This window comes from Amblyomma maculatum, chromosome 5 (assembly GCF_055883805.1).
Source record: "Amblyomma maculatum isolate TAMU_Amacu chromosome 5, ASM5588380v1, whole genome shotgun sequence".
Lineage (NCBI taxonomy): Eukaryota > Metazoa > Arthropoda > Arachnida > Ixodida > Ixodidae > Amblyomma > Amblyomma maculatum.
In genome coordinates, this window is record NC_139348.1 from 68,515,382 (window position 1) to 68,538,625 (window position 23,244).

Here is a 23,244-nt window from a genome sequence, read left to right on the forward strand (position 1 = left end):
GGAAGCAGCTTGAAGTCAAGCAGGCGCGAGCTCGATTGCATTTGAAATTTGCCGTGTGACAACCTCGATCTGCATTGAGTTGAATGCAGATCGAGTTCAATGAGGATCGACGCGTGTGACAGGGGTATAAATTGAAATTTCCTCCGTAAGTAAAAATATTTTCTACTTAAGTAGAAATATTTTTAAGTAAAATATTTTAAAAAATTTTCCAAAAGGGCGGGTGCGATAGAGTTGCATAACACTGCATATATTTTAATTGTGCCCATTTTTATTCTGTGGGGTTACATTACTTCTTATTGTCTGGTTCATCGTTAATTGTAATAAATTTTACGTGCCAGCGTTGACAGCTCGTTCTAAAGAGAAGACATATATATCGCCGTACCCTTCGGATTTTTTCCTTACATGGTGTTCGGACGTGGCATGAAAAATGGAGGCCTGTGATTGAGGCACTATACCCTAACTATACTACTAGTTCACTCGTTGAGGGGTGAAGGTCGCCTTTGTTGAGACCATGTACGATGTTACGACGGTGTCCCTTAATTCCTTGCGGTGAGGTGCATGGTATATCCCGAGAACTGTAACCAAATTACACTGAAATGGTGTCCATGAAAAAGAGACAAAGCGCCTTCCTCATTTCGAAAAACATTCTTAAACATAGCCCATTTGTCGTCTCTTAATTGTGCTGCATCGCGCAGCAACTCGACGAGGAATTCTATAAGGAGCACGAAAAAAGTGCCGAACATGTGTACCGCGCGTGCTGCTTGGCACCGCGGGAGAGGACTAGGAGCAACCTCAAGCTTGGGGAAAACGATTACAAGGGTTCAAAGCTGCTGAACCAAATATTGAGCGAAAGCATTAGCTGCGATCGTGACCGAGCGTTCTTCTCTTTTGCTTCTTCGTAAGCCCACATATAAAGCCCCTCTTTAACCAAGACGTATTAACGCGCCTTAGTGGCTTATAGAGGCAACATGAATGCCAGGGTCCTAGCAGGGTCATTCTGACATAACTGTCCCATGTGAAACGAGAGACCCAAGTTGGCAACTTCTGTCAATTGATCGCGGCTCCGACCGCGCCACGCCGACCGCTTGAGTTGGTAATTCCCAGCTCTCACCCTAACGTCACGTGGGGTGTGGCGCGCCACAGTGTCACGTGGGTACGTGGCTACCGCCGCGCTATTGCTTTCGCATTAAAAAGAAACAAAAACATGACAGCGCGTTAATTCGGCCAACGGGAGTTTCGAGCGCTGTAGGAAGGCCGGAGTGAGACGGCAATATTCGCAATATAATTTACTATATTGAGAAACTTTGCTACCCCGGTGAAGTAATATAATTGTGGTCTGGGACAATTTTGTCCTAGAATAATTTTGTCTTTTTTCTTAGAATATATCACCAACTAGCCCATGGCAACAAGATTTATTGACAATTTTGTCCCATCTAAGGAATGGTGTCATGATCGACCTTAGTAGCTAATTTCTAGCTGCTTGTAGCATGTCGTTTCGTACTCGTGCACGTGCTTCGTATACCGGAAAGCTTTGCCTGCTGAAACTAGTTTTCTGGATGGGTGAATAAAAAATTACAAGGGTCCAATGCTGCTGAACCAAATATTGAGCGAAGCATATAGCTGCGGGGGACCGAGCACTCTTCTGTTCTTGTTCTTCTTCCTCCCACATATAAAGCCCAGCTTAAGGGATTGGTTAAAGCTGGGCTTTATATGTGGGAGGAAGAAGAACAAGAACAGAAGAGTGCTCGGTCCCCCGCAGCTATATGCTTCGCTCAATATTTGGTTCAGCAGCATTGGACCCTTGTAATTTTTTATTATGAACGCACATGCCTAGGGGTAACGTGAATGCCGGTCTTATATGGACTTCTATGCCGAGACGGTCTCTACAGTGAAGCGACTCGGTGAAAAAATCAAATACACTATACAATGTTTGCCATATCCAATAGTGTCAGAGCGCCCGCGCCAGTACGTCTGGAGGACTTCCCAGTGTGTTTCAGGCGTATCAAATGGGTCCGGGTGCACAACGACCTCAATACAGTGCAGCTTATAGCGCTGTTTATCTCATTCCGACAGCTTTCACGTTTTCCGGAATTGCTGCATCGTATACCACATTCCCTTGCAAGTACTTCAAGTCTGACGATTTACGGGACTGTTCACAGCACGATAAACAGAGCGCGCAGTTGCAAATGACCATATGCATCACCAGCTGCGCCGTCGTCTGCTACAGTGCGCGATTCTCGTTCGGTCCATATTGTCGTATCGCGTTTGACACTGATTTTTAAATTTAATTCTATCTAGGACTTACCACTGGAGCGACAGTATTATCAAGCTTATTTACCCTAATGTGGCAGCATATCAGACTGTAAGGATTCAAACCTGCAGCTTGCCTTTGGGCGGTGTCTGGATTCATAACACAGGCTATTCGGGGAGTTTTAAAAGTAGACTGCCTCCGCAATGACACATTCTTCTTTATCACACACTTCTTTAAAGCGCTGGTCAACGTTTAACGACCGGCCACCATCTTCTGATGCTCTGCGAACGAGAAACATATGCTGCGGTAAGTTGTGCTTTCATGTGTTTCTACGGGTCGCCCTCCCAACTCGTACCCCCGTACGTTTCGCGGTATTTTAAAAATACTTAGCCTCAGTAATGAGATTTCATATTTTCACGATCTGTTCTAGGATGTTCATAGTTGCTTTGTAGCGAATAAATACATCACAGGTGCCCCGTGAAATGAGAAAACTGCTTGGGAATATTTTGATTCCATGGGCGCTAATCCTATTTTACACCCCAAGTCGGCTGCGGCGCCGCGAGTGCACAGCGTCACGCGGGTAAGACGTGGCTACCGGCCGCGCTACGCTGAAGGCTCGAAACCAGAGTAGTATTGCTTTCGCAATAAAATTTCGGTGGAATTGTCACGTGCAACAAGGCGAAATTTCTTAATTTGGTCGCTCTGCAGCTGCGATCCCTACAAGCTGATTCGAGAGAGAGGGAGAGAGAGAGAGACTCCCTGGTACGAGGTAGTATTTTGCAGCAAAAGCTTCAGGATTTGCTAATCCGTGGGCAGGCAGTATTATATATGAGTGTTAAAAATAGCACCGTCTTATGAAGTGCGCGCGCGCAAATCTATATAATGCGAATAGAATAGTTTAGCTTCATGGACTCAACAGACGCCTCATATTATACGCCCTATATTATTCTTTTTAGACATTTTGGGAAAGGGTAACAGTAGGGGCAGGCGGCCAGCAGATCCCTGACGCTGCATGCACTGGCTATAGAGGCACTGCTCCCAACCATCATAGGGTCCGCGTAGCCGCCGCAGCCACGCGCTTTCAAGATCACTCAGATCGACAGGTATACATCAGCGATCGAGACACCTTGCGGATGGGTTGCGATATCAATTATTTGAAGAAAATGCCCTCAAGGGAATGCATTGCAATCAGCGTGTACCCACACTAGTGGTGCCGGCGAGCGGGCTGCTTTCGTCTGCTAGCCAATTACTAGAATGCATGCATCCGAAACGCTGCCAGGAAGAATACCGTATGCTCTCTGCCTGTCGACGATTTGCGCCTTTCGCGTCAAAAGCTTATGAGAAATTTACACCGATGAAGTTTTGGAATACAAATTAATTCGCTCTGCAGATTCCGCGCGCCGCGACCGCACAAAGATACCGCGCGCGCGACGGGCCAGTCATCGAAACGCCTTCCGAAACCTTGTGATTGGATGGGGCTCCTTGTATTATATGTGACTCCAGGTGCACGGACACGAAAACCAGCAGCGAGATATTCGCGCCGAAATGTCGTTTCAAGTGCGAAAAAGCTATTGTAGACAAAATGCTCAATGATATTTCTAGCGCCAATGGTTTCGGTAGGCTCTGCACCGCAGTACGAAAAGTATTGGACTGCTCCGTTCAAACATGAAAACGAGGATGACATTGAGATTACGCAGTCGTATCCATGTTGTCCATGGCTGGAAGCAGCCTACTGTATCGCACTAATATTTCTCGGTTATCCATGTATAAATATGTACTACAGACCAGAAACCAAGCGCCGCTTGCGTTGGCTTCCTCGCTAAATTTGAATCACGCGCCACAAAAAACAAAAACAAAGTAAACAAGGACTTGTTTGGATAATATTTGTCTCCGGCTACAGTATCTCCAACCTAGATCTTCTTGGAAGTAATGTTTAATATAATATTTCGAAGCTTTGCGCTTTCCACATTCACAAAATTACGTAATTTTTTTATCTCACTCATATGCTCAAATGTCCACGCCCGAGGGTGTTGTGAGATCTATCACAACTCTGCTTGGCTCTTCGGATTTTGACATAGAGTTAATACAAAGACTGATTTTGACATCGAAAGCTCGAATTTGAAAGTAGGCGAACTTCTCGCTCTCTGTGGCTGTAGCTGACGTTGCGTAGCAGACTCGGTTGTGCTTATTTTCTTCGTGCGTGCTGTGAAATATGAAGAAACAGCACCCTTAAATGTTGGAAACGTGCTTAGCCGCACTTAAGAATGCCTAGTTCGTGCTGTGCTCCGCACTGCAAGTCGAACTATGATGTGAAGGGTCCAAGTGTCCGCGTCTACAAGTTCCCAAGAGACCCGAAGCAGCGGGCGGCCTGGACAAAGGCTGTTGCTCGTGAAAATTTTACGCCAACAATGCATTCAGTGGTGAGCATCACTTTCCCGTTGTGCCGTATCTACAGTACCCGGGTTTGAACATGGTGTGCCTGGTTTCGGAACCGGCTGCAACGGCTGCGAAAACTTGTGCTGTGCGGTGACACTTGTGCACGGGATTTGGCCAGCCCGTGCCCGACCCGCTGGCCGAGCTCGGTGTTCTAGACGCCTCGAATGCACAGCAGAAAGTGTTTTTCTGCATCTTTCGTCCTCTCCCGCGCGAGAGCTTCAGAGTTCTCTCCCGTCTTCGATCCTCCTTTCCTCCACGCATATCTCTGTGTGAATGGGTCTGGCTAGTCTTTAGTAGGGCCGCTTGTGAGCTATTGAGCTTAGACTGTTGCTTCTCCGGGGTGCTTTGGTTTAACCGCTGCAGATATTTAGGTATCCCGTTTCATGGCTTCGGTGGAAACAGGAAACAGCACCTCTTAATTCTTAGCTCGGACAGTATATCGGTGGCACCTTGCCGGTTCCATTGAAGGTACACACTGAGCGAGACGAGTACACCAAGTACTTGATCACAAAATTAACTCCTTTCTCAGAGTTTGAACTAGCGCAGTTTGAGAAGCAAAGAAGCTGCGCACCCAAAATTTGCCTTTGTTACGAAAGTATTAGGCATTCCAGCCACCAGTTAGAGCAGTGAAAGAAACATCAACATCAGCGCTGCTCGATCCATAACGCAGGAGTGCTGTGCACATGCGTATTCCTGGAGCCTTTGTCAGTGCGCAGCTATTCTTTTTCTGTATATAATAACTTAGATGGGCAGTTTAATTCTATGTATTTGCTTTGCCTCTATATATTCCACAAATTTGTGATCTTAAACGGGAGAGCTCGACTTTGAAAGGTCTTAGATATTAGATAAACTCATTGGCCTGAAATTATTTCGTTCTGTATGGTCTCTAATTCGACTGCAATTATGGTTACTCAGCCAGATCTGGCCCAGGCTAAGCACAGGGCCTGGCTAGGGGGGCTAGACACCCTAGCCTGGCCAGGCTTTTGTAACAAGGCCTGGACTCTGCAGAATCTTAGCCCATGCTTACTTCTGAATCATTCCGGTCGTCCAATGTGACGGCCATAAAAGTTGAGTCACTTCGACCTGTTACCGCATACCATACTAAATTGCCATAAACTTGTGCCATCAGTGTAGTTGCTCTTGGTATCTTCGTGCTAGCTTTGCTAATCTTTTTTTTTTTTTTTTTGATACAGTGGTATTAACAACTTTTTGTTCTTTTTTTTTTCAGCTGTGTGAAAAACATTTTCTTCCGAGTGATTTCATCAGAACGACAATGCGTACAGATGCGTTGACCGGCAAGGTGATTGAAGTGCAGTTGGAAAAACTTCGCTTGAAGCAAAGTGCTGTTCCTAGTGTGTTCCCCAGCTATCCCAACATATCTCGACCGACAACGTCAACTGGGAAGGCACATAGAGATGAGAAGACTCTTTTGGGAGAGGATCAGCAGAACAAAGTAGGCAGTGTACATTTTCTGTGCTCTTTCAAACTTCTCTGTTTTTGACTTCTAGGTAGTCATCACCAATAAAAGAGAGAAAGTGGCATGTGCCTCATGCACGTTTGTCTCTGCTTCGCTGAATGGCGGCGGCAGACTACCAGATTATCTGCATTGGCCGCACCATTCACAATGATGCAATTCTCACCAATAGTGGAAACGCAACAGCCTTTCCAGTGGCAGTTAAGAGACAATACTTTGAGGATTATATATTGACTGTGTGATCTGGTTTGGTTCCAAAACGACCTGAAGCCGGTACAGGATAGGTACCACGAGATTCTCCGGTGGGCATTTCCCAACTTGGGCCTATGCTCTTTCAGACTGTTCTACCGGCCACCAGTATGTTAGGGTGGCATTAATCATCTTTCCACCACCAACAGTTACGAATATTCTGCAAAGCTGGCACACCTCCCACAATTGAATGCTATGAGTGAGAGACTCTTATCTTAACAAATACCATTAATGCAACTGAAAATGGCTGATGCATGGCTGAGGCCAGTATGGCATTAAGAGGCCTATTTTGAACATTTGCACTGACATTGATGAGATGATTATATTGTTGCTTTGCGCCACTGAACAAGATTGTGCCCACTCTTAGTGTGCATCTGAAGTGACGTATGCTAGCAAGGACAACATACTTTTTAGGGGCAGTGAGAAAAATGATCTCCTGTCGTGGCTTAAGGTGCTGCGTTGTGCAAGCGCTACAAGATCATGTCCTGTTTGGGTATGTCATTAAAGTGGATGAGCAGTATGAAATCGAGTAACTCCTGGAAAGCATTCCCTCAAACAATCTGATCCAGGCAGCCACATTCATGATGATGGCTAAGGACGCCTTGATGTGGAATTCGGAAAAGGTTTTTGCAATTGCTCCCGGTGAGAGAAAGAAGCCCCTGAGCAGTCTTACGACAAACATGCGGAGGAGTTTTTGCTCCTTCAGACTTACCTTGGTGAGCCTTGCCGAGTGGATGGAGGTGGCAAACCAACCATGTCCATGGATGCGATGAGCAAGAACCGCTGGTCAGACCTCCGAGGAGCCACCCACAGTACATATTGTATACGGCAACAAAAGTGTTTTCAGCACTGGAGAAGTCCCTGAGCATTCTCTGCAGTGGACATATGGAGAAGCTCTTGTTCCAACTTATTTACCTCAATGTGCCTCAGTGAATGGATGCCGGTGAAAAATCGAATGTCTTCACACATGCCATGCGTGCATGCCATGAGGGAGATCCGCAGGTCGAACTGCCGAGGAACTACTCTACAGCACGTATTGTATATGACAATGATAGTGCTTCAGTATTGAAGCCTCTTGGCATTCTCTGCAAAGTGCTCTCATCCCTGCATATTTACCTTGTTGATCCTCGGAGAGTGACTGCTAGTGCCAAACAAACTGTGTTCAGACATGCCATGAGTGAGGACCACAGGTCGCACCACCCAGGAGCCACCTCACAATACATGTTGTGCATGGCAATGAATGGGTTTCGGCAAAGAGTAGTCAGTGACATTTCTTCGGCCTTCCGTAGTGTTCGATAGAGCATGACATTTGGTTTTCACTCGTAGAGCATGCCCAACACCACATGGTAGTCGCATTCGCAATGCAAGAAAGACCTCTTTGCTATGATCCACCTGTTGGGTAAGACTACGGCATTCCTAACTTTGTCTGTCTTGGAAATGCACATGCCCACCTATTGCTGTTGCTTCAGCGTTTTTGCCTAAAACCTGGTGACTGGAGTGACCTTAGAAGAAATGAATAGCATTTGTAGTACTGAGTTGGTTAATGATGATCCTGTAGTGCGTGCCTCTACTTGACCGACTGGTGCACAGTATTGTCAACATTCTCTGCAACACCCATCCCGATGACCTGCGTTAGGTCCTATGTAGTGGCTGATTACTTTAAGTGTGTCGAACTTCAGCACCGCGAATCAGCACAGATCTTTTTCAGGCTTGATAATGCTTGCAACAAGGAGCTCTCCATGCACATGCGAGGAATTCAGCTTTCTCTACACTGGGCACTTGAATTTGGAGCAAACGCTGGTGCACCAACAGCACCAACACACCTACATCTTCTACAACCACAACAGCACCTATGTGCCATTTCAGTGTCCCCTCCATGCCATTGATGAGCCCATGTTCGTAGTCCTTTCCCCAGTGTCGAGAATGGAGCGCAGAAGAAAGACATTGAGGCAGTTCTGGCAAAATCACGGACAAGGCAGATCACATTTCTGCTTTCCACGTATATACTTCTAGTCCCACGGTCATTCGACCCTGCACTACGGGGATACACACAGAGTTTAGCTTCTTGTCCGCTGTGAAGCTGTGTCTTGATATCAGCATCCATAGGCACTTTCGGTGGAGAATGCTCTCCATTTCACAAAAAAATTAATTTTAATTGTTCCACTGCATAGATGACAACCAAACTTGGTGAACAGTTTCTTTAATTCATGCATAATCCAAAGCACAAAAAATTTGAAAACACATTTTTTTTGGTGAAAGTTGTGATTTTAGCCCTGCATGTCCCCTTAACGGCGGGAGAATTTCCATATCAGAAGGACCCATTTTTTAAACAGAGTCCTGGGCATCTGCTAGATGTGCCCGCTCTAGCAGTGTTGGTGTTTGCAGTTTTGCAAGATGTTTATTAGTTTGTTGGGAGTTACTCGAAATCGAAAGTGCCCGCTCTACTGCCATAAGCACATTTCATGCTAGGTGATCTGTGCCATTGATCCATGTATCCCTAGTATATACTCTTGAAGGTGAGGGAAAAGCTTGATTAAACTTAACTCTACGATAGAAGAGATTAATTTGTAAGTATACTTTGGGTAGCAATGGATGTTTCTTTGTGGTGCTGTGGCCAGTGGTTTGCATGGTGTTAATAAAAACAGCTTTTGTTTCTACTATTCAGGTAGAATTCTCTGAAACCACATAGATGATCATATTCTGTCTGTAGCACAGATTGACACTCAAGCTGCCTTAACACTTGTGCAAAATTGTAGCTGATCTAGACTTGGGTTGATAGCTGCAGCAGTTGCTTCATGTTCACAACAGCTTGAAAAATTGTGAAGTCTTTTTGCAGGTTCCTGCTGTCAGAAATATTGATCAGGTACCTATCAATCCCTGTGCATGATATTTTTTTTTGTTTCAGGCCCAGTTTACAAGTTGTTTTCAGTAAGAAATGTAGTAAGATCTTGATATACTGAATCACATGGGACTGCTAAAATTATTTTGTTATCTAGAAATTTTTGAATGAAAACTCGTGGTTATAAGTCAGTGGGCAGACCTTGGCACGAAAATAATGTTCTTTGTCAGTAGACATGCGTGCGTACAAGCAAAATCTGAAATGGAAACTTTGGACTAGCTCCAAACCTGCTTTACTTGTAGAAATCAAGTTATTCTGGTGTGAGCAGCACATGCAACCGAGTAAGAACGTCCCTACACCTTTGGCATTGTGCAACACCTCATCTGGTCTGTCATTGCAGTGAGTGCACTGAGCGATGAAGGTGTGAATTTTGTTCATGTGCATAAAGCGGCAGAATTTGACATGACCTTATCTTGTTCAACGCTCGGTGAAGTTTGACAAACTTGTTTCGGTCTTTCCAGCAATGGCACAATGCCACACTGCCTGCAGAGGTCGATTCGCTTTTTCCCTGCATCAGTCGCTTGCAATGTACCTATCCATTTTTATCTGTGGTGAAAACTGCTTTTGCTTCTTTCTGGCGCTATTGCTGGTTGCATTAGTAGTCAGATCTCACTAGGACTTCGCAGTAAGGTCACACACAACAAAAAATTTCAGCCTGCATGCGTGAATGGTGTGAATGACTGACCGGTGAATGACAGTGAACATAAGGAGAAAAGAGAAAAAGCCAAGTGGCTAGAGCTGCTTGACTACTGCATATCAAGTCACAGCTTTGTGGTGGCAATATGAGCAGGCGCTAGATATGGTGACAATGATAGCAGCTGTCCATGGGGCATACATACAGAAATGGCAGTTTCTTTCCGTATGATATTATTCCGCTTTGTTAATTTTAGCAGAATTTGTAATACTGATGTTCTGTTACTATACAGGAAAAAGTAAATTATGTATGTTCTGAAAAATGAGCTATATTGAAATTCCTGGTTCTGAAATACTTTTGGGTTGAAAATGTTGTGAATTTGGTGGGGATTTAAAGATAATGTTTGTTATTTTCAACAGTTCATTTATGTATTGTTTGTTGTACTGAGAGTTGATCAGTGATTGGCTGAACCTGCAAACTAGTCCCAAGATGCGCACATTTTTCAGGCCTCTACATGCGTCTTTGTTGCGTGTAATGACAAAGATGCAACCATTAGTAAAAAGAGAGCTTTTACGATGCAGGCAGGGTCAAAAAATGAATTCCAGCTATCATTGTCACAGAAATTGTCTCAAGTAACCTTCTACATTGTGGCCAGACAGATTTTTGAGCATGGATTCCAGGCACTAAGCTTCACTGGCAAGGAGTAATAATGGAGTCCTTTTAGCCTTGATGGATTTGTACTAGGTGGCGGCACAAAAGGTGTTCCATTTCTAGGCCCAGTTTTTCCATCAAAGAATACAGCATCTGCTGCCTAGCAAACGTCAACTTTGGCAGAGGGAACACAGAATCGGTTGGTCCTTAGTGCAAACCAAAATCTGGACTGGAGTGTCTTTGGTATCCCTTTAGGGAACATACTACCGTGCTGTGAAATTGAGTAGCTGCTGTGTATATACTTGTGTTTTCTTGCTTTTATGCATAGGAGAATGCATTCACAGGGTGTCAACCTTTTGTTCTGCTTTCTTTGTGTAGGCCATGACAGAGCACCCTGTCTACGAATGCAGAAACACCACTGCACATATCTCTTCATCTAAAAAGGTGCAGACCGATCTGGCTTCTACTGTAGAGGTGGCGGTTGGACCCTCGCATGGTGTTTGCAGGGTGTCCTCGTCAACTCAGGCTCTGACTGTAACACTGGACAGGGGGACACAGACTTGTCCGTCAAATTTCAATGATCCCCCAGATTCTTTAGCCAAACCAAGACTTCAAGGTGAGGTGTCACATTTTTATTTTTTTAGAGGGACCAGTTGGCTTATGTTGATAAAATACCGCATTCTAACGACCAGGAGCATACTTTAAGCAAAAATGAAGCTTTTAAAAGCTAGAAAAGAATCGGATAAAATACAGGTGATGCCATCAGCTATTTACGAAAGCATACTGCAGCAACATCGAGCTTCTTTTTTTGGGGGGGTACAGATCCCTGAGGTAGTGCTTCGTAGCTGTTTAGTTGCACGCGGTCATCACAGCATTCATCTTAGTCTTGACATCATGGGCTTGAAGTGAAGGTCAGAGAAGTTTTTAAACCCAACTTTATACGGCAAACTGAATTCTTCGTTGCTGGAAAACACCACCATAATGAGAAATGGTAGAATTGATGTTTTCTAAGAAAAAGGTAGCACGAGAGTTGCCCTGACTGGCATTTTAAATAGAGTCTCGGCACTGATGTTCTTCAGTGTAGTGAAAAGAAACATTCCTTAAAGCATACTGCAAGCATTACATCGGAGCCTTCTTGTAGGTTGGTAACAGGGCATACCCTTTAAAAGGTGCTAGAAATGCACTTCAGGATGTGGATACCAGATTTTTGAAATATCCGGAATACAAACCACTCAGTGTTCATGCTGTGCAGAAGACATAAAAATGAGTTTGTTATGTAGAGGAAGTTTCCTGCTTTTGTGTCTCATGGCAACGCCACACGGGACGTCAGCAGCAGAGGGCTATCATTAGTTTGCCATTACCATAGCGAAGGAGGCTCAGCACACATGGCAGGAGGCAGCGACAAGTTTCCCTTTTCACTCTTTCATCTCATGTAAGTCGTGACAGGGGAGCAAGCAAGCAGCGGAAGGTGTAACAACTGAGCCAGGTTGCTGGGTGATGCCTTGGCAGGGGGGGAGCATGGTACCAGTCTGTAATCTTTGTTTCTCTCACTTGGCTTGGCGTATGTAATGAGAGGAGAAATAAAGAGGACATTACTAACTGCCACTAGCTTGCTGCTACATGAAAATTTTGTGGTAGGATTGGTGGCAGGTTCAGTACCTTTCAGTGTCGGTGTGGGTTTCGAGAGAATAGAGAGAAAAGTGGGGATGATAGCACGGGCCGAAGAAAAACGAAACTGAAACTTGCACAGGGTACATCATTTCTTGCTTTGAAAAAGTACAAAACACATGTAAAAGCACAGTATGCACGAGGGCAGGTATTTAACTCTGTCAGGTGGGCGAGACTTTCTTGCACTTTGATGCAGGGCTTGTCCAGTATCGTTGCTTTGGGAGGAGTTGAATTTGCTTCAGCAACTGGAGAAGTAGAATATGGTTCATATGTCATCATTTCAGCTAGTGCTGGTTCTGTGCGATCTTCAGAAGTAGTTGGCTCATTGTTTTGAGGCAGTGCCCGGGGCGGTGTAGAGCCAGAGCTGGTTTCTGGTATTTGAGCTAATTTATATGCATCCTAGATTGCGACCATCACTTAAGAGAAAGGAATTGTGGCCTCTTTTTGTGACTTCTTTAAATGGATCCATGTATAAAACAATACCTTTACTCCACTTGTATTAATTCTTACCGGAACGAGGTCACTGTTTCGAAATATTGGTGCCCTTAGCACTGCATCTCCTATCTGTATACTGTTAGGTATATGACTGCTTAGCTTGGACTCTCTTGCGAACTGGCTTCAGTACAGCCACAGAGTGTACGTCACTCCCAGTGGGCATTCCAGCAATACTATGCCATGATCTGGGTTGATGGCCGTGTAGGAGCTTCGCAGGTGACAAACGAGTTGTCGCGTGTGGAGTTGACCTATATGTGCCGATGTAGTCGACCAAGGATGTTTGCAACAGACGTTTTTCCGATCTCGTCATGTGTATCCAATCTTTGAGCACCCTATATAGGTAATCTTTCTATTGCACCATTTCCCTGAGGGTAGTACACTGAAGAGCAACAATGTATAGTACTACTCTCTCGCAAGAATTCCTTGAACATTTGAGACTTAAACTGTGGTCCGTTGCCCGCTACAATTTCGTCCGCGAAACCCTCGAGGTTCAATACACCTTGCAGCAACTTGACAACAGTATGCGACATTACTGTCGGTGCAAATGCAACTTCGGGCCACTTCGAGTGGCAGGGTTATTATGTATCGACAGTTGGAAGGTGCCCATTCAAGAGGACCTACAGTGTCTATCGCAAGCTTTTGCCATGGTTTGTCTAAGAATTTCACTGGTTGCAAAACAGGAATAGTACCCTACAAGTCCCAGAAAAGAATGCAAAGTTGAGAGATCATGAGGGGCAGGTGCTTTCTCAACAGCGTCTACTTTGGAAGGCAGTGAGCACGAACCTTTCCCACTAACGGCATGTCCCAAAAATTGCAGCTCAGGATTGGCAAAAAGGCATTCATCATTTAGCTTCAATCCTGAAGCGCATATGTGTTGAAGTACCTCTTTCAAATTTCATTATGCTCCTCGCATGTCCTTCCCCAGACGATTATACTGTCAGTGTAGCAGATCACACCCTTGCAGTCCAACAACAGCTGCATCATCTTTTGGAAAGCCGCAGGAGCAGAGGCTAGACCAAAACATATTCTTTTAAATCGAAACAACCCATCATGCATAATCACGATGACAATTTGGTCGCGACGATGATGTGGTGGTATGCAGACGCAAAGACGAGCTTCGAAAAACACGTCCCACTGTGTTTTTGATGTAGGAGTTCTTCCATGTGTGGGAGAGGGAATGCGTTGGCAATGACAGCTCTGTTAGCCTCGCGAAGGTCCACTCACAACCACAGCGAGCCATCTTTCGATTGATCACTGTGGGCGAGACCCATTCTGATGCAGATACGAGTTCTACCACCCCCTGCGACTGCAGATGGCGTAGTCCCTCGGAAACTTGCTCTCGCAGAGTCGGGGGCAGGCGCTGTAGTTTAGCAGAAACTGGCGGCACGGACGAGTGAGGTTGTCTAGCTCAAGGGTCGTGGTGGGTTCAATTCCTATCTCGAAAGTGCTGCCTAGATTGGCATCTCCTGCCATTTCGGCCATAACATGTGGCGTCGTGACGTATATGGCCCGCCGACTGAATCAGTGCTCTGCCATGCAATACCAGGGGTGCACTCGAGGAGGATTGTGTGGACACGCAGCCAACGGTTTTCCAGCGGAATTGAAGGCCTAGTGCCAGTGCAGTGAAATTGAGATGGAATTGCCCGCAGTTTTTCCTTGGAGGCCTTCCGCTCAGTGATATTGGTGTTGTGGAGGCTGTGAAATTTACTCTGGTTGATGAAAATGGTGTGCCATGCAGGCTTCTCCTGTGAGCGATGCAAGAGGTTGTTCTACACGCAAGACATCTTGGATGCGCACCAGTGCAGTCAGATGGGGCGCCGCTCCAGTCGGACGATGCGCACCTGCACCTACTGTCCTTACTCAAGTGCTAGCAAGTAAGCTTGACCACTTGCCTCATTTTAGTTTGCTTGATCATTGCTTGTACAGCCCCAGCTACTCTCCCAGTCTCCCAGCACATCTTCCCTTTGTTACTGGCCAGCTCTACGTCAGGACATGATAGACCCGACTAAAAAGGGTTGAGTAAAAAATATTCACTGAAACTGCGAGAGGCAGAAGCAGTCGTTATTGCATGAGCCCTCTTTTAATTATTAATGTAGAAAATTGTGAGCTAGATAGACTATCGTCAAACATATTAGTGACCGAAAGTGATGCTTCTCCTTGCCCCTATCAAGGCGGCGTGTGCTGAGCGCAATAAAAAATTAAAAAAAACAAAAAACAGGCCGTGACTACTTCTAGATGCATAGAATATCTACGAGGTAACCAAAGTGCCATACTTGTCAGTCATTTCCAGATGCAGCCTGAGAAGGATAGCAGACAGGGTTAAGAGGCATTTGTTTCCATCATCCGCTACTGCGGTGTGCAAATGCATGTGAATCAATTGTAAACTTGTCTTATATGCAGCTTATATGAAGTATTGATACAAACATAAGAATGCTATATAGCATGAAGATAGCTTAACAGTAAAGCAGAAACTAGTCGTTGGGAAAGATGTATGCGCAAAGAAATGAAAAGTGTTATTACTAGTAATGATAAGATAGTTCAGAAGTTCAACAGAGATCTATGCGATAGCTCAAGTCATCAGGATGATGATGGGAGAGGCATAGTGCAGAGCAATTAGATATTCTGATAATAATGAAAGAGGAGGTAAAAAAGAAAGCTTTAGAAGCAGTCCAAGAGGAAAGTATTTGGGCAGGATATTTTTCTAGAAAAACTAGCCTCCCCTTATATGCAATCAAGAAGTTGAAGAAGTTACATAATCAGATTACTATCTTTCCTTTTAACTATCTTCGAAGGTATTCTTAAATAGAGTCAGGACAACCTTAATTAAATTCAAATAACAAAAAGGACTAGGCACGCTTTTGTGAAGGCTAGTTGACAGTTGACACACTGTCAAACATAACATAGAGCAATGCACAGAACATAACCAACCTCTATTTGTAGCCTTTACGGATTAGTATGAGAATGCATTCGAGTCAGTCGAAATGTCAGCAGTCTTGATGGCATTCAGAACCAATGTATAAAAGCACCATGTGTAAAAATCCTAGAAGATCTGTAGAGGCTGCACAGCTGCCATTGTGGTCCTTAAATAAAGTAACAAAATAAATAACAAAGTATTAAAAATAATAGCGTGAAAATAAAAAGTAATGAAAGGGAGAAAAGGTAAAACTTCATTTATACATTTTTTTAATATGAGAGAAAAATAAACAGCTTGGCAAACGTAGAATCCAAACTGCCTGATTTTGAAAAATGTAACTCTTGAATTATGTACAAAGGCATTTGTTGACACTTTCACTTCATGAAAACGTCATTTAGCATTTCTTGGCACAATATGTGGACGGTGCCTTGTTTTAATTCTGCACAATTTTGTTCGAACGTGCATTGTGCTTAGTGGGGAAGAGAATTTGCAGCACATGCGGTCCCATTGACGGCAACAGTCAACTAAGATCGGTTCCTTGTTTCCGGATGCTTCACCCCTTTACAGCAATGCACTGTAAGCCATCATGGTGGTTGACTGTAGCTGTGTGCTTGCTCATAATGCTGAGTCTCCTCGAATTGGTATAATTGTTCTCAGATGCATTGCCCCCCATGGCCCTTTGGGCACTGCAAAGAAGCTCCTGAATTGTTCCTCTTTACATCCTATGCTTGTGGGAATGGCCCACTCATACGTTAGCTCATTGGCTTTCTACTTCATTCCTTTGCACCTAGTCAGTGTAAGAATGCCACCACGGCGGGCAAGCTGCACTAGCTCTTCAGCCCTTATCACATGTACCCAGGCTTGCCCTACTCATATGCGGTTTATCGCTAAACATATTAGATGACCATCATTTGTGAAAATTTAATTTAGTGGTTGGGAAATCGTGTTGTCTGGGGACGTATTAACTGGGACAAAAGTAGTGTAACTCTGTGGGATATTTTTACTGCCCACAATATTGAGTATGAACCAAGAAATTGTATGAACTGGGAATGTATCATCAAAGTTCTACCGTATTGGCAGGGAAATACTGTCACTGCAGTGCTGTTCACTGAATATTTACAGGAAGAGTTGTAACAGGTGGTGAAAAAGGTGACATTGAATACCTTAGAAGTCTGTGATTCACTGTGCCAAATTGTAGCGATCGGTGGCCTAGTAAGGGAAAGCAGAATGATGTGTCTAAAAAGTTATATGCTGTAGTTTTATACAGTTTTGGAATGGAACAGCAGTCCACGATTGGTAGCTAGGCAAAGGAAGCGGTAAGGAAACATGTCTACTTAATGCAGGTTGCGACCACTGATTCAGGCTACGTGTTGGTTGTGGTAAAGCTTGCAGTGACAGTGAGTGAATAAGTGTGTGTGGCAGATTCTTAATTATCCCCTTCAGGCAAGAAAAAAGTATTTGCAATACAAAAAATATCTGAGGGCAATTTTTGGTTCTCTGCGGTTCAAGTGATGTGTCCTAAAGAAACTGAAAGTGAAAGAAAAATTTTATTTTTTCATTGCCGTTTGCAATGTCACCATTCGGAGACAGGGCAGCTAAATGCATAAAAAGTAATACATGGTACTAGCATGAAAGGCGATGGCGTCCTTAGCAAGATATCGGGCACAGACGATGGTTAACGGATTATTGCTTGATTTCTTAATTACGTCAGTCACTTCAGAGCATACTAACTGTGAAAAAGGTAAGAACAATTGCCTTAAGCAGGCATGCACAAAAAGATGTGGCACTTTTGGCAGCGAATCCGACCCTTCTCTGTGCATCCTTTACGGCAGCAGCGCTGTGAGTTCAGTGTTTTGACGTGCTCTGGCCAGTGGTTGTAGCCATCGTACCTAATGATAGCTGTCAGTAGCAAATATGATCTAGCTTTCGTCGCAACATGCTGTGGGTAATCACTGCTTCGCTGACAGCGCTGTTTTTGAGATCTTCTGCTGCACGCGATTAAGCTGTTCGCGACGTGTAATTTGGAAGGCCGTTATGTCCAAAATACCCTTCTGTGCAAACTCCTCAGCACTTTTGTCTCACAGGTACTCTATCCAGCTGTTGCACAGCACGAAAAGTAGACAATGAGAAATTGGCCTCCCCGGCCACTTTCTGGTTCTTGACCTAACGAGTACAGTTTTATAAGGAAGTCCACTTTGTCGACTTGTAGAGTTTGTCATGTTTTGAAGCATCAGAAACGGCGCTTTTATTGCCTCTTTGCACAAGAGGGCGCACAAGGTAAAAAAAGTGACGCTGAACACTCAGAAAAGGAGTGTGCCGGCAGAGGCGGCTTTGATGTGCCCTGTCCCCGAACAGGGATGCCAACATACGGAAGTGCATGAAATGCTGAATACGCTCGTAACAAGAATTATGGTCATTATTTTACAGTCATGGGCCCTTGCCCCAATAAGCGCTAATGTTTTGGTCAGCGCTGACTCTTAGCAGTGAAAAGTGACGAAAACAAGAAGCAATTACTGTTAGCTCCGCAGGAGGTAGTCGTATATATTTTTCCCGTGCTTTTTAGGCAGGATGTTTTTTACTTCGTGTATGATGGTGCCACTTGTACAATGAAGTGGCTCAGGGCGCATGCTTTGAGTCATTCAAAACGGCATTTTACATAGCCTTTTTGCACAGCAGGCCATACTAAGTTCGCGTCCCATACAGGGACGCGGCGCCCGAAGGGGTTATAGAATGGTGGTTTACCAGCATCCCCAAAGAGAAAAGCGTATAACAGCTTTATCGTCTGCAGTGGTTAGAGCATGGTTGAATCGAAGGGAGATCGCTACTGACTAGAACACAGGAGAAGAGGGAAGTTTTTGTCCAAATTGGCCTAGGTTAATTTTCAGACAACCAGGGCCATATTTTGGGGCTGGCCCGGGCCAACTTTAGTGGTAACCATCGAACTGCATGCACTCCAATATACCTGGATACTAATTTTGCTCCAGTTTATCCGAGGTCAATTTTCGGGTGACCGGGGCAAAATTTTGTGGGTGTTGAAGCCAGCGGTGAAAGGTTATATCCACCATGGTGGATAGTGGTCACTGTATTGGTTCATGAGTGGACATGCTACCTCATACTACACTTTGGTTTAACTATCTTGCTATGCTTGACTCCCAGGATCAGTTCAAGGTCAGGATTCATACTAGACCTGACTACTAGCACCTTTTGGCATAAAAACATAGTGCTTTTTCACTCTGAAATAACGGTATGTTTTTGTGATAGTTGCTAGTCTGTTTTTTATGGTGCTTTCTTCCATGTGTAAATCGTTATGTTGCATTTGGCTCTGAGAATGTGTTCCTTTCCCTTTAATATTTTTTTGTGGTTTCAAAAATGCCTTGCCTTGTGGTTGTTTTGTGGTGCATGCCTATGCTTGAGTATAAAAGCTGGAGTGGTTTTTAAATTAATGCTCAGTTGCTACTACCACTTTTTGATGTTTTTCTTCTTCCACGGTTCTCTGGTTTTGCTGTCTTTGTGCCTGTTATGCTCTTCACCAATTGTTCTACTTTCATACTGTTCTCTGGTATAACGTAACCGGCACTCCCATTTTGGTGCCATGCCAAAAGTGTGCCCACTTTTCTGCCCCCAGGAGCGCCATCGTGAGCCACGAGAGGAAGCACACGGGAGAGCGCCCCTACGTGTGTCAGTACTGCCAGAAAAGCTTTGCACAGGAGCCAACCCTTCGTAAACACCTGCTACGGATCCACACGATAGGGGGGCGGTACAAGTGCTCTGAATGCGGGGCATCCTTCTTTCGGAGGGCCAGCCACAACAAGCACGTCCTCTCCCACCGGAGTGAGAAGCCCCATGCTTGCTCACAGTGTGGGAAAGGGTTTCGGACCCGCTACCAGGCCCGGCGGCATGAGAGGAATATGCACCCGGTAAAAGTTTTACAGCCCACTATAGTATAGGAGTAAGCCCAGCTGAGCAAACTGAGCAGCCCCATGCGTGCATAGCATGCCACTGCGGGAGGAAAAAGATTAGCAGAGGACCTCGAAGTGGTGCTTGCTGAGTTGGGGACATGTGCCAATGGAAGGAAGAGCTGTGGAAAAGGTTCATGTGCACTTACATCACACAGTATACAGGCGCCTTGCATTTCGTCTCCATCGAAAAGTAACCGCTGTGGCCGGGAATAGATTCTGCAGGTTCTGCATATTTGGACGTTGCAATCGAGCGCCCCAAGAACTGTAGAAAAGGACATATTTCAGTGAGTGGATGTGAACCATGTCGATGTCTTCGTATCGGACGGACACACGTGACTCATAACTTCATTCTAGCAAAGAAAAACAAACCCATATGTGAACACTGCGGAGAAGTGGTCACCATAAACCACATCCTAACATCCTATATAAAACTCTTATCAACTTGAAAAAAAGCATTTCTCACAGTTCTATGACAACTACATTCCCCTACGCCCTAGCTTACTCTTAGGAGGAAATTCACTGGTTAAAACGTCTTCTCTCATTGATTTCTTAAAAGATGCCAACATCCTAAACCTGCTCTAGTATATTAAAATAATCGCTTGCTTCCTTTCACCAAACAGATATGTAAACTCCGAGTTTGGCGCATGATGGCCTTAGCTGCCTATGTGCCATAAAACACAACAACAAAACAAAGCTGTTCTGCCATGAGAGATGTGCTGCGTGATCAACTAGTTAATGGTAATATGTGGTCGCCAACAGAGTCAGTCATAAGAGCGTCCAAAACTCTGAATTGTGAATTGGTTTAGTTCTCAATGTATCCCTTTGTACAGCTCGCAGCATAGAAATTGCAGTTCAAAAAGGGCCCACATTCCAATATGCTCACAACGTTAGCATTTTGGACGGGTCTATAATTACGTCCACACCACTTGGTTCAAGCTGCGGTTGCAGAGAGGATGGCTGGGCAATTAGTTTTCTGTTCTGTCATCAGCAGAAGCTGTTAACCCAGCCAACTAAGTCATGTTCAGAGGATGTACATATAATATCCTTGGCAAGGCGTCAGATGTTCATATGATGTTCATACCAGTTCACATTATGTCCACAGCATGTCCAAATGGTCTTATGGTCTTCATTTTGATCACAGGGGACGTTCATAAGACGTCCACATTGTAACCATATATGATAGCTTTGAATCATTTAGAGGATGTTTATTAAATATAATTTAAATTTATTTTAGGATAAGGGGGGGGGGGGGGAGGGGGGGGCATTAGTGGGTTTCATGCCTAAAATAGAGACATTTAGTATAGCGTACACAGATACATGCAGAGATATAGTGCACACCAAAAATATTGTGATGCGCACTGCGTATGCGCTATACGATACCCAAAACCGAGCTCTTTCGTACGATCGGCCAGCGTACGCCGAAACTTGAGTTTATCGGGCCGGCCCTCGCGTACGATGGGAGATTAGCATTGACAAGATGGAGGCGTCCAGGCCGCCCACTTCAGAGTGAATTTGTCTTCGTTACCGCGTTTTTGGGCGCTCTGCTGCCTATAAATGGCACATGGGGCCTTCGCTTTGGCTCGTGGAGCATTCAGCTCAAATAATTTGTTTTTTATTTTGCACGGTGGCAGCACAGTCCCTAAGCCTGACGAGTAGTGTTGTTTTGTTGGCATGGCAACGCCATGAAGCGAATCGCCTTGGCTTGACTGCTTACACGCATGTACAGTTGAACCTGGGTGTAACGATCCTCTATGTAACGAATTCCTGAATTTAACAGTTTTTAATTTCCCCAATGCCACACCCATTGAAGCCAATGTATTTTCGATCTTTATGTAACGAAGACGTTGCAGTGGTTGACCTTGATGTAACGAACTTGCGAAGCTGATCAGTCATTATTTTTTGAGCTTTTACTGAAAATTTGGCCGAAGAAATGCATTAATTTAGTGAATATTAGAACTCTAAGAAGCCAGCAGCTACGTGAACGCCTGTAATCGCAGAAATCAAGAAAAATTGGCGATGATGATGATAGTATTACCTTCTACAGTCAAATCTCGATATAACGAATCACGCGGGACCGCCGAAAATCGTTCGTTATTTTGAAATGTCGTTGTAATGAAAAACCTCTGGTTATGAGCCTGTGGTCAAGCCTAGGAACAAAAATGACTTACCTTGCCAGTAAACACGTGTAGAGACAAGAGAGCGCTCAAATGAAAATGTTGCACTCACTTCAAAAGTGATTTATTTAAAGAAATCTGTTATTTTTTGCTGGTGCGTGCAGCACACACGACTGATCAGAAATGCCTCTACACTTTCAACTTTGCGCAACACCTCATCGGGCACATCACTACACCGAGCGATGAAAGTGCGGACTTTGTTCATGTGGATCAAAACGTCCGAGTGCGATATGGTCTCATCTTCTTCGGTGTTCAGTGATCCACAGTCGTCTTCCGTCGGGTCGTCATCGTCACTGGACACGTCGCGAACGCTGTCAATGATCTCTTCGGTCGTCAACTCCTCTGACGTTAGTGCTGCGCTGTCACTTTCCACGTAGTCGTCGAAAGAAAAGATGGCGGGCAACAGTTTCTCAACCTCGGTCCACAGGTCTTCAGGGCCGTTGTCATTCATCTCTAGGTCGTCTTGATGCACAGGCGCTTTCACAAGCCCTGCTTTCCGCCAGCAGTTGCTGATGGTAGACGCCTTCAAATTCCACCGAGATCCCGTGAACATTTCCGCTGCCTGGCGAATGTTAACTACAGTTGGCTGCTTCAGGCGCAGACTGATAATCAGCCGCTGTACAAGGCGCTTACGAAATTCTGCCTTCACACTCTTTATAATGCCTTGATCTAGCGGTTGCAGCAAAGATGTGTTGTTTGGCGGCAAAAATTCTAGGCGAACGTGTGTCAGGCGAACATTCACGATGTGAGCAGAGCAGTTGTCAACAACCAAAAGAATTTTTCTGTCATCCTTCCTCATTTGATCATCGAGTTTGTGGGCGATTCCTCTGCCCGAGGGATGCGCACGACAAACACACAGTGGGCCGTATAACAAACATATTTAATCTCACAGGGATCTTGTCGTCCGGGTGGCTGCGGGTCGTTTCCGTGGAGAGCCGGGAGGGAAGCGGGAGCGACGAGCCAGGGACCAGGAAGCGCCAGGGACCAAGAAGAGAGCGCGACGGCGGCGCGTGCCTTCTTTTATAGCCCCCTCGCGCGGGACCGGTTATCCCCGCGCGAGCGGGGAGAGGGAAACAGGCACGCGCGCAGGGAGCATTGGGAAGTGGCGCGGCCTTCGAATGCGCGGCGCGCCACGAGCCCTACATCTTCCCCCCCCTCAGCGTCCGACCCGGGCTCCGCCAACAGCCGGGCCATGTCCATGTCCGAGCCCGGGTCAGCGTAAAATATGAAAGCTTGTCGCCTGGCTCTGGCGGGATGCCATCTCAGCTGGTCCGTGGGACGGGAGAAGCAGCAGGCATGGCGGGGCTGTTCCGGCTGGTCCCTCTCCAGCAGCGGCCACATCCTCGGGGTCATAGCGCAGCTGGGCTTGGCCCTGGATACGCCTGGCAGCGGCCCTGAGCTGCTGCTCTACATCGTTGACCCCTTTCCACGTGGCGCCGT

The 23,244-nt window shown here is 45.3% G+C and overlaps 1 protein-coding gene across 2 annotated transcripts; it reads left to right on the forward strand.

Annotated features, from left to right (window-relative positions):
- The first annotated feature begins 4,281 nt into the window (after positions 1-4,281).
- Positions 4,282-20,826, forward strand: LOC146188458 (zinc finger protein 131-like). Of its 2 annotated transcripts, XM_084603785.1 has the most exons (5): positions 4,282-4,671; positions 5,916-6,140; positions 10,973-11,210; positions 14,496-14,631; positions 19,297-20,826. In XM_084603785.1, exons 1-5 carry the CDS (start codon positions 4,516-4,518, stop codon positions 19,616-19,618), a joined length of 1,077 nt encoding a protein of 358 aa, XP_084459911.1. In that variant the 5' UTR covers positions 4,282-4,515; the 3' UTR covers positions 19,619-20,826. The 2 variants fall into 2 exon arrangements, with proteins under 2 accessions (XP_084459911.1, XP_084459912.1); XM_084603786.1 differs by lacking the exon at positions 5,916-6,140.
- The last annotated feature ends 2,418 nt before the right edge of the window (positions 20,827-23,244 follow it).

Excerpts from the sequence above, each read along its gene's own strand:
- LOC146188458 (XM_084603785.1), top strand. The coding sequence starts at position 4,516 with ATGCCTAGTTCGTGCTGTGCTCCGCACTGCAAGTCGAACTATGATGTG. Across the intron at positions 4,672-5,915 it reads CGCCAACAATGCATTCAGTG|CTGTGTGAAAAACATTTTCT; the intron begins GTGAGCATCACT and ends TTTTTTTTTCAG. Across the intron at positions 6,141-10,972 it reads GAGAGGATCAGCAGAACAAA|GCCATGACAGAGCACCCTGT; the intron begins GTAGGCAGTGTA and ends TTCTTTGTGTAG.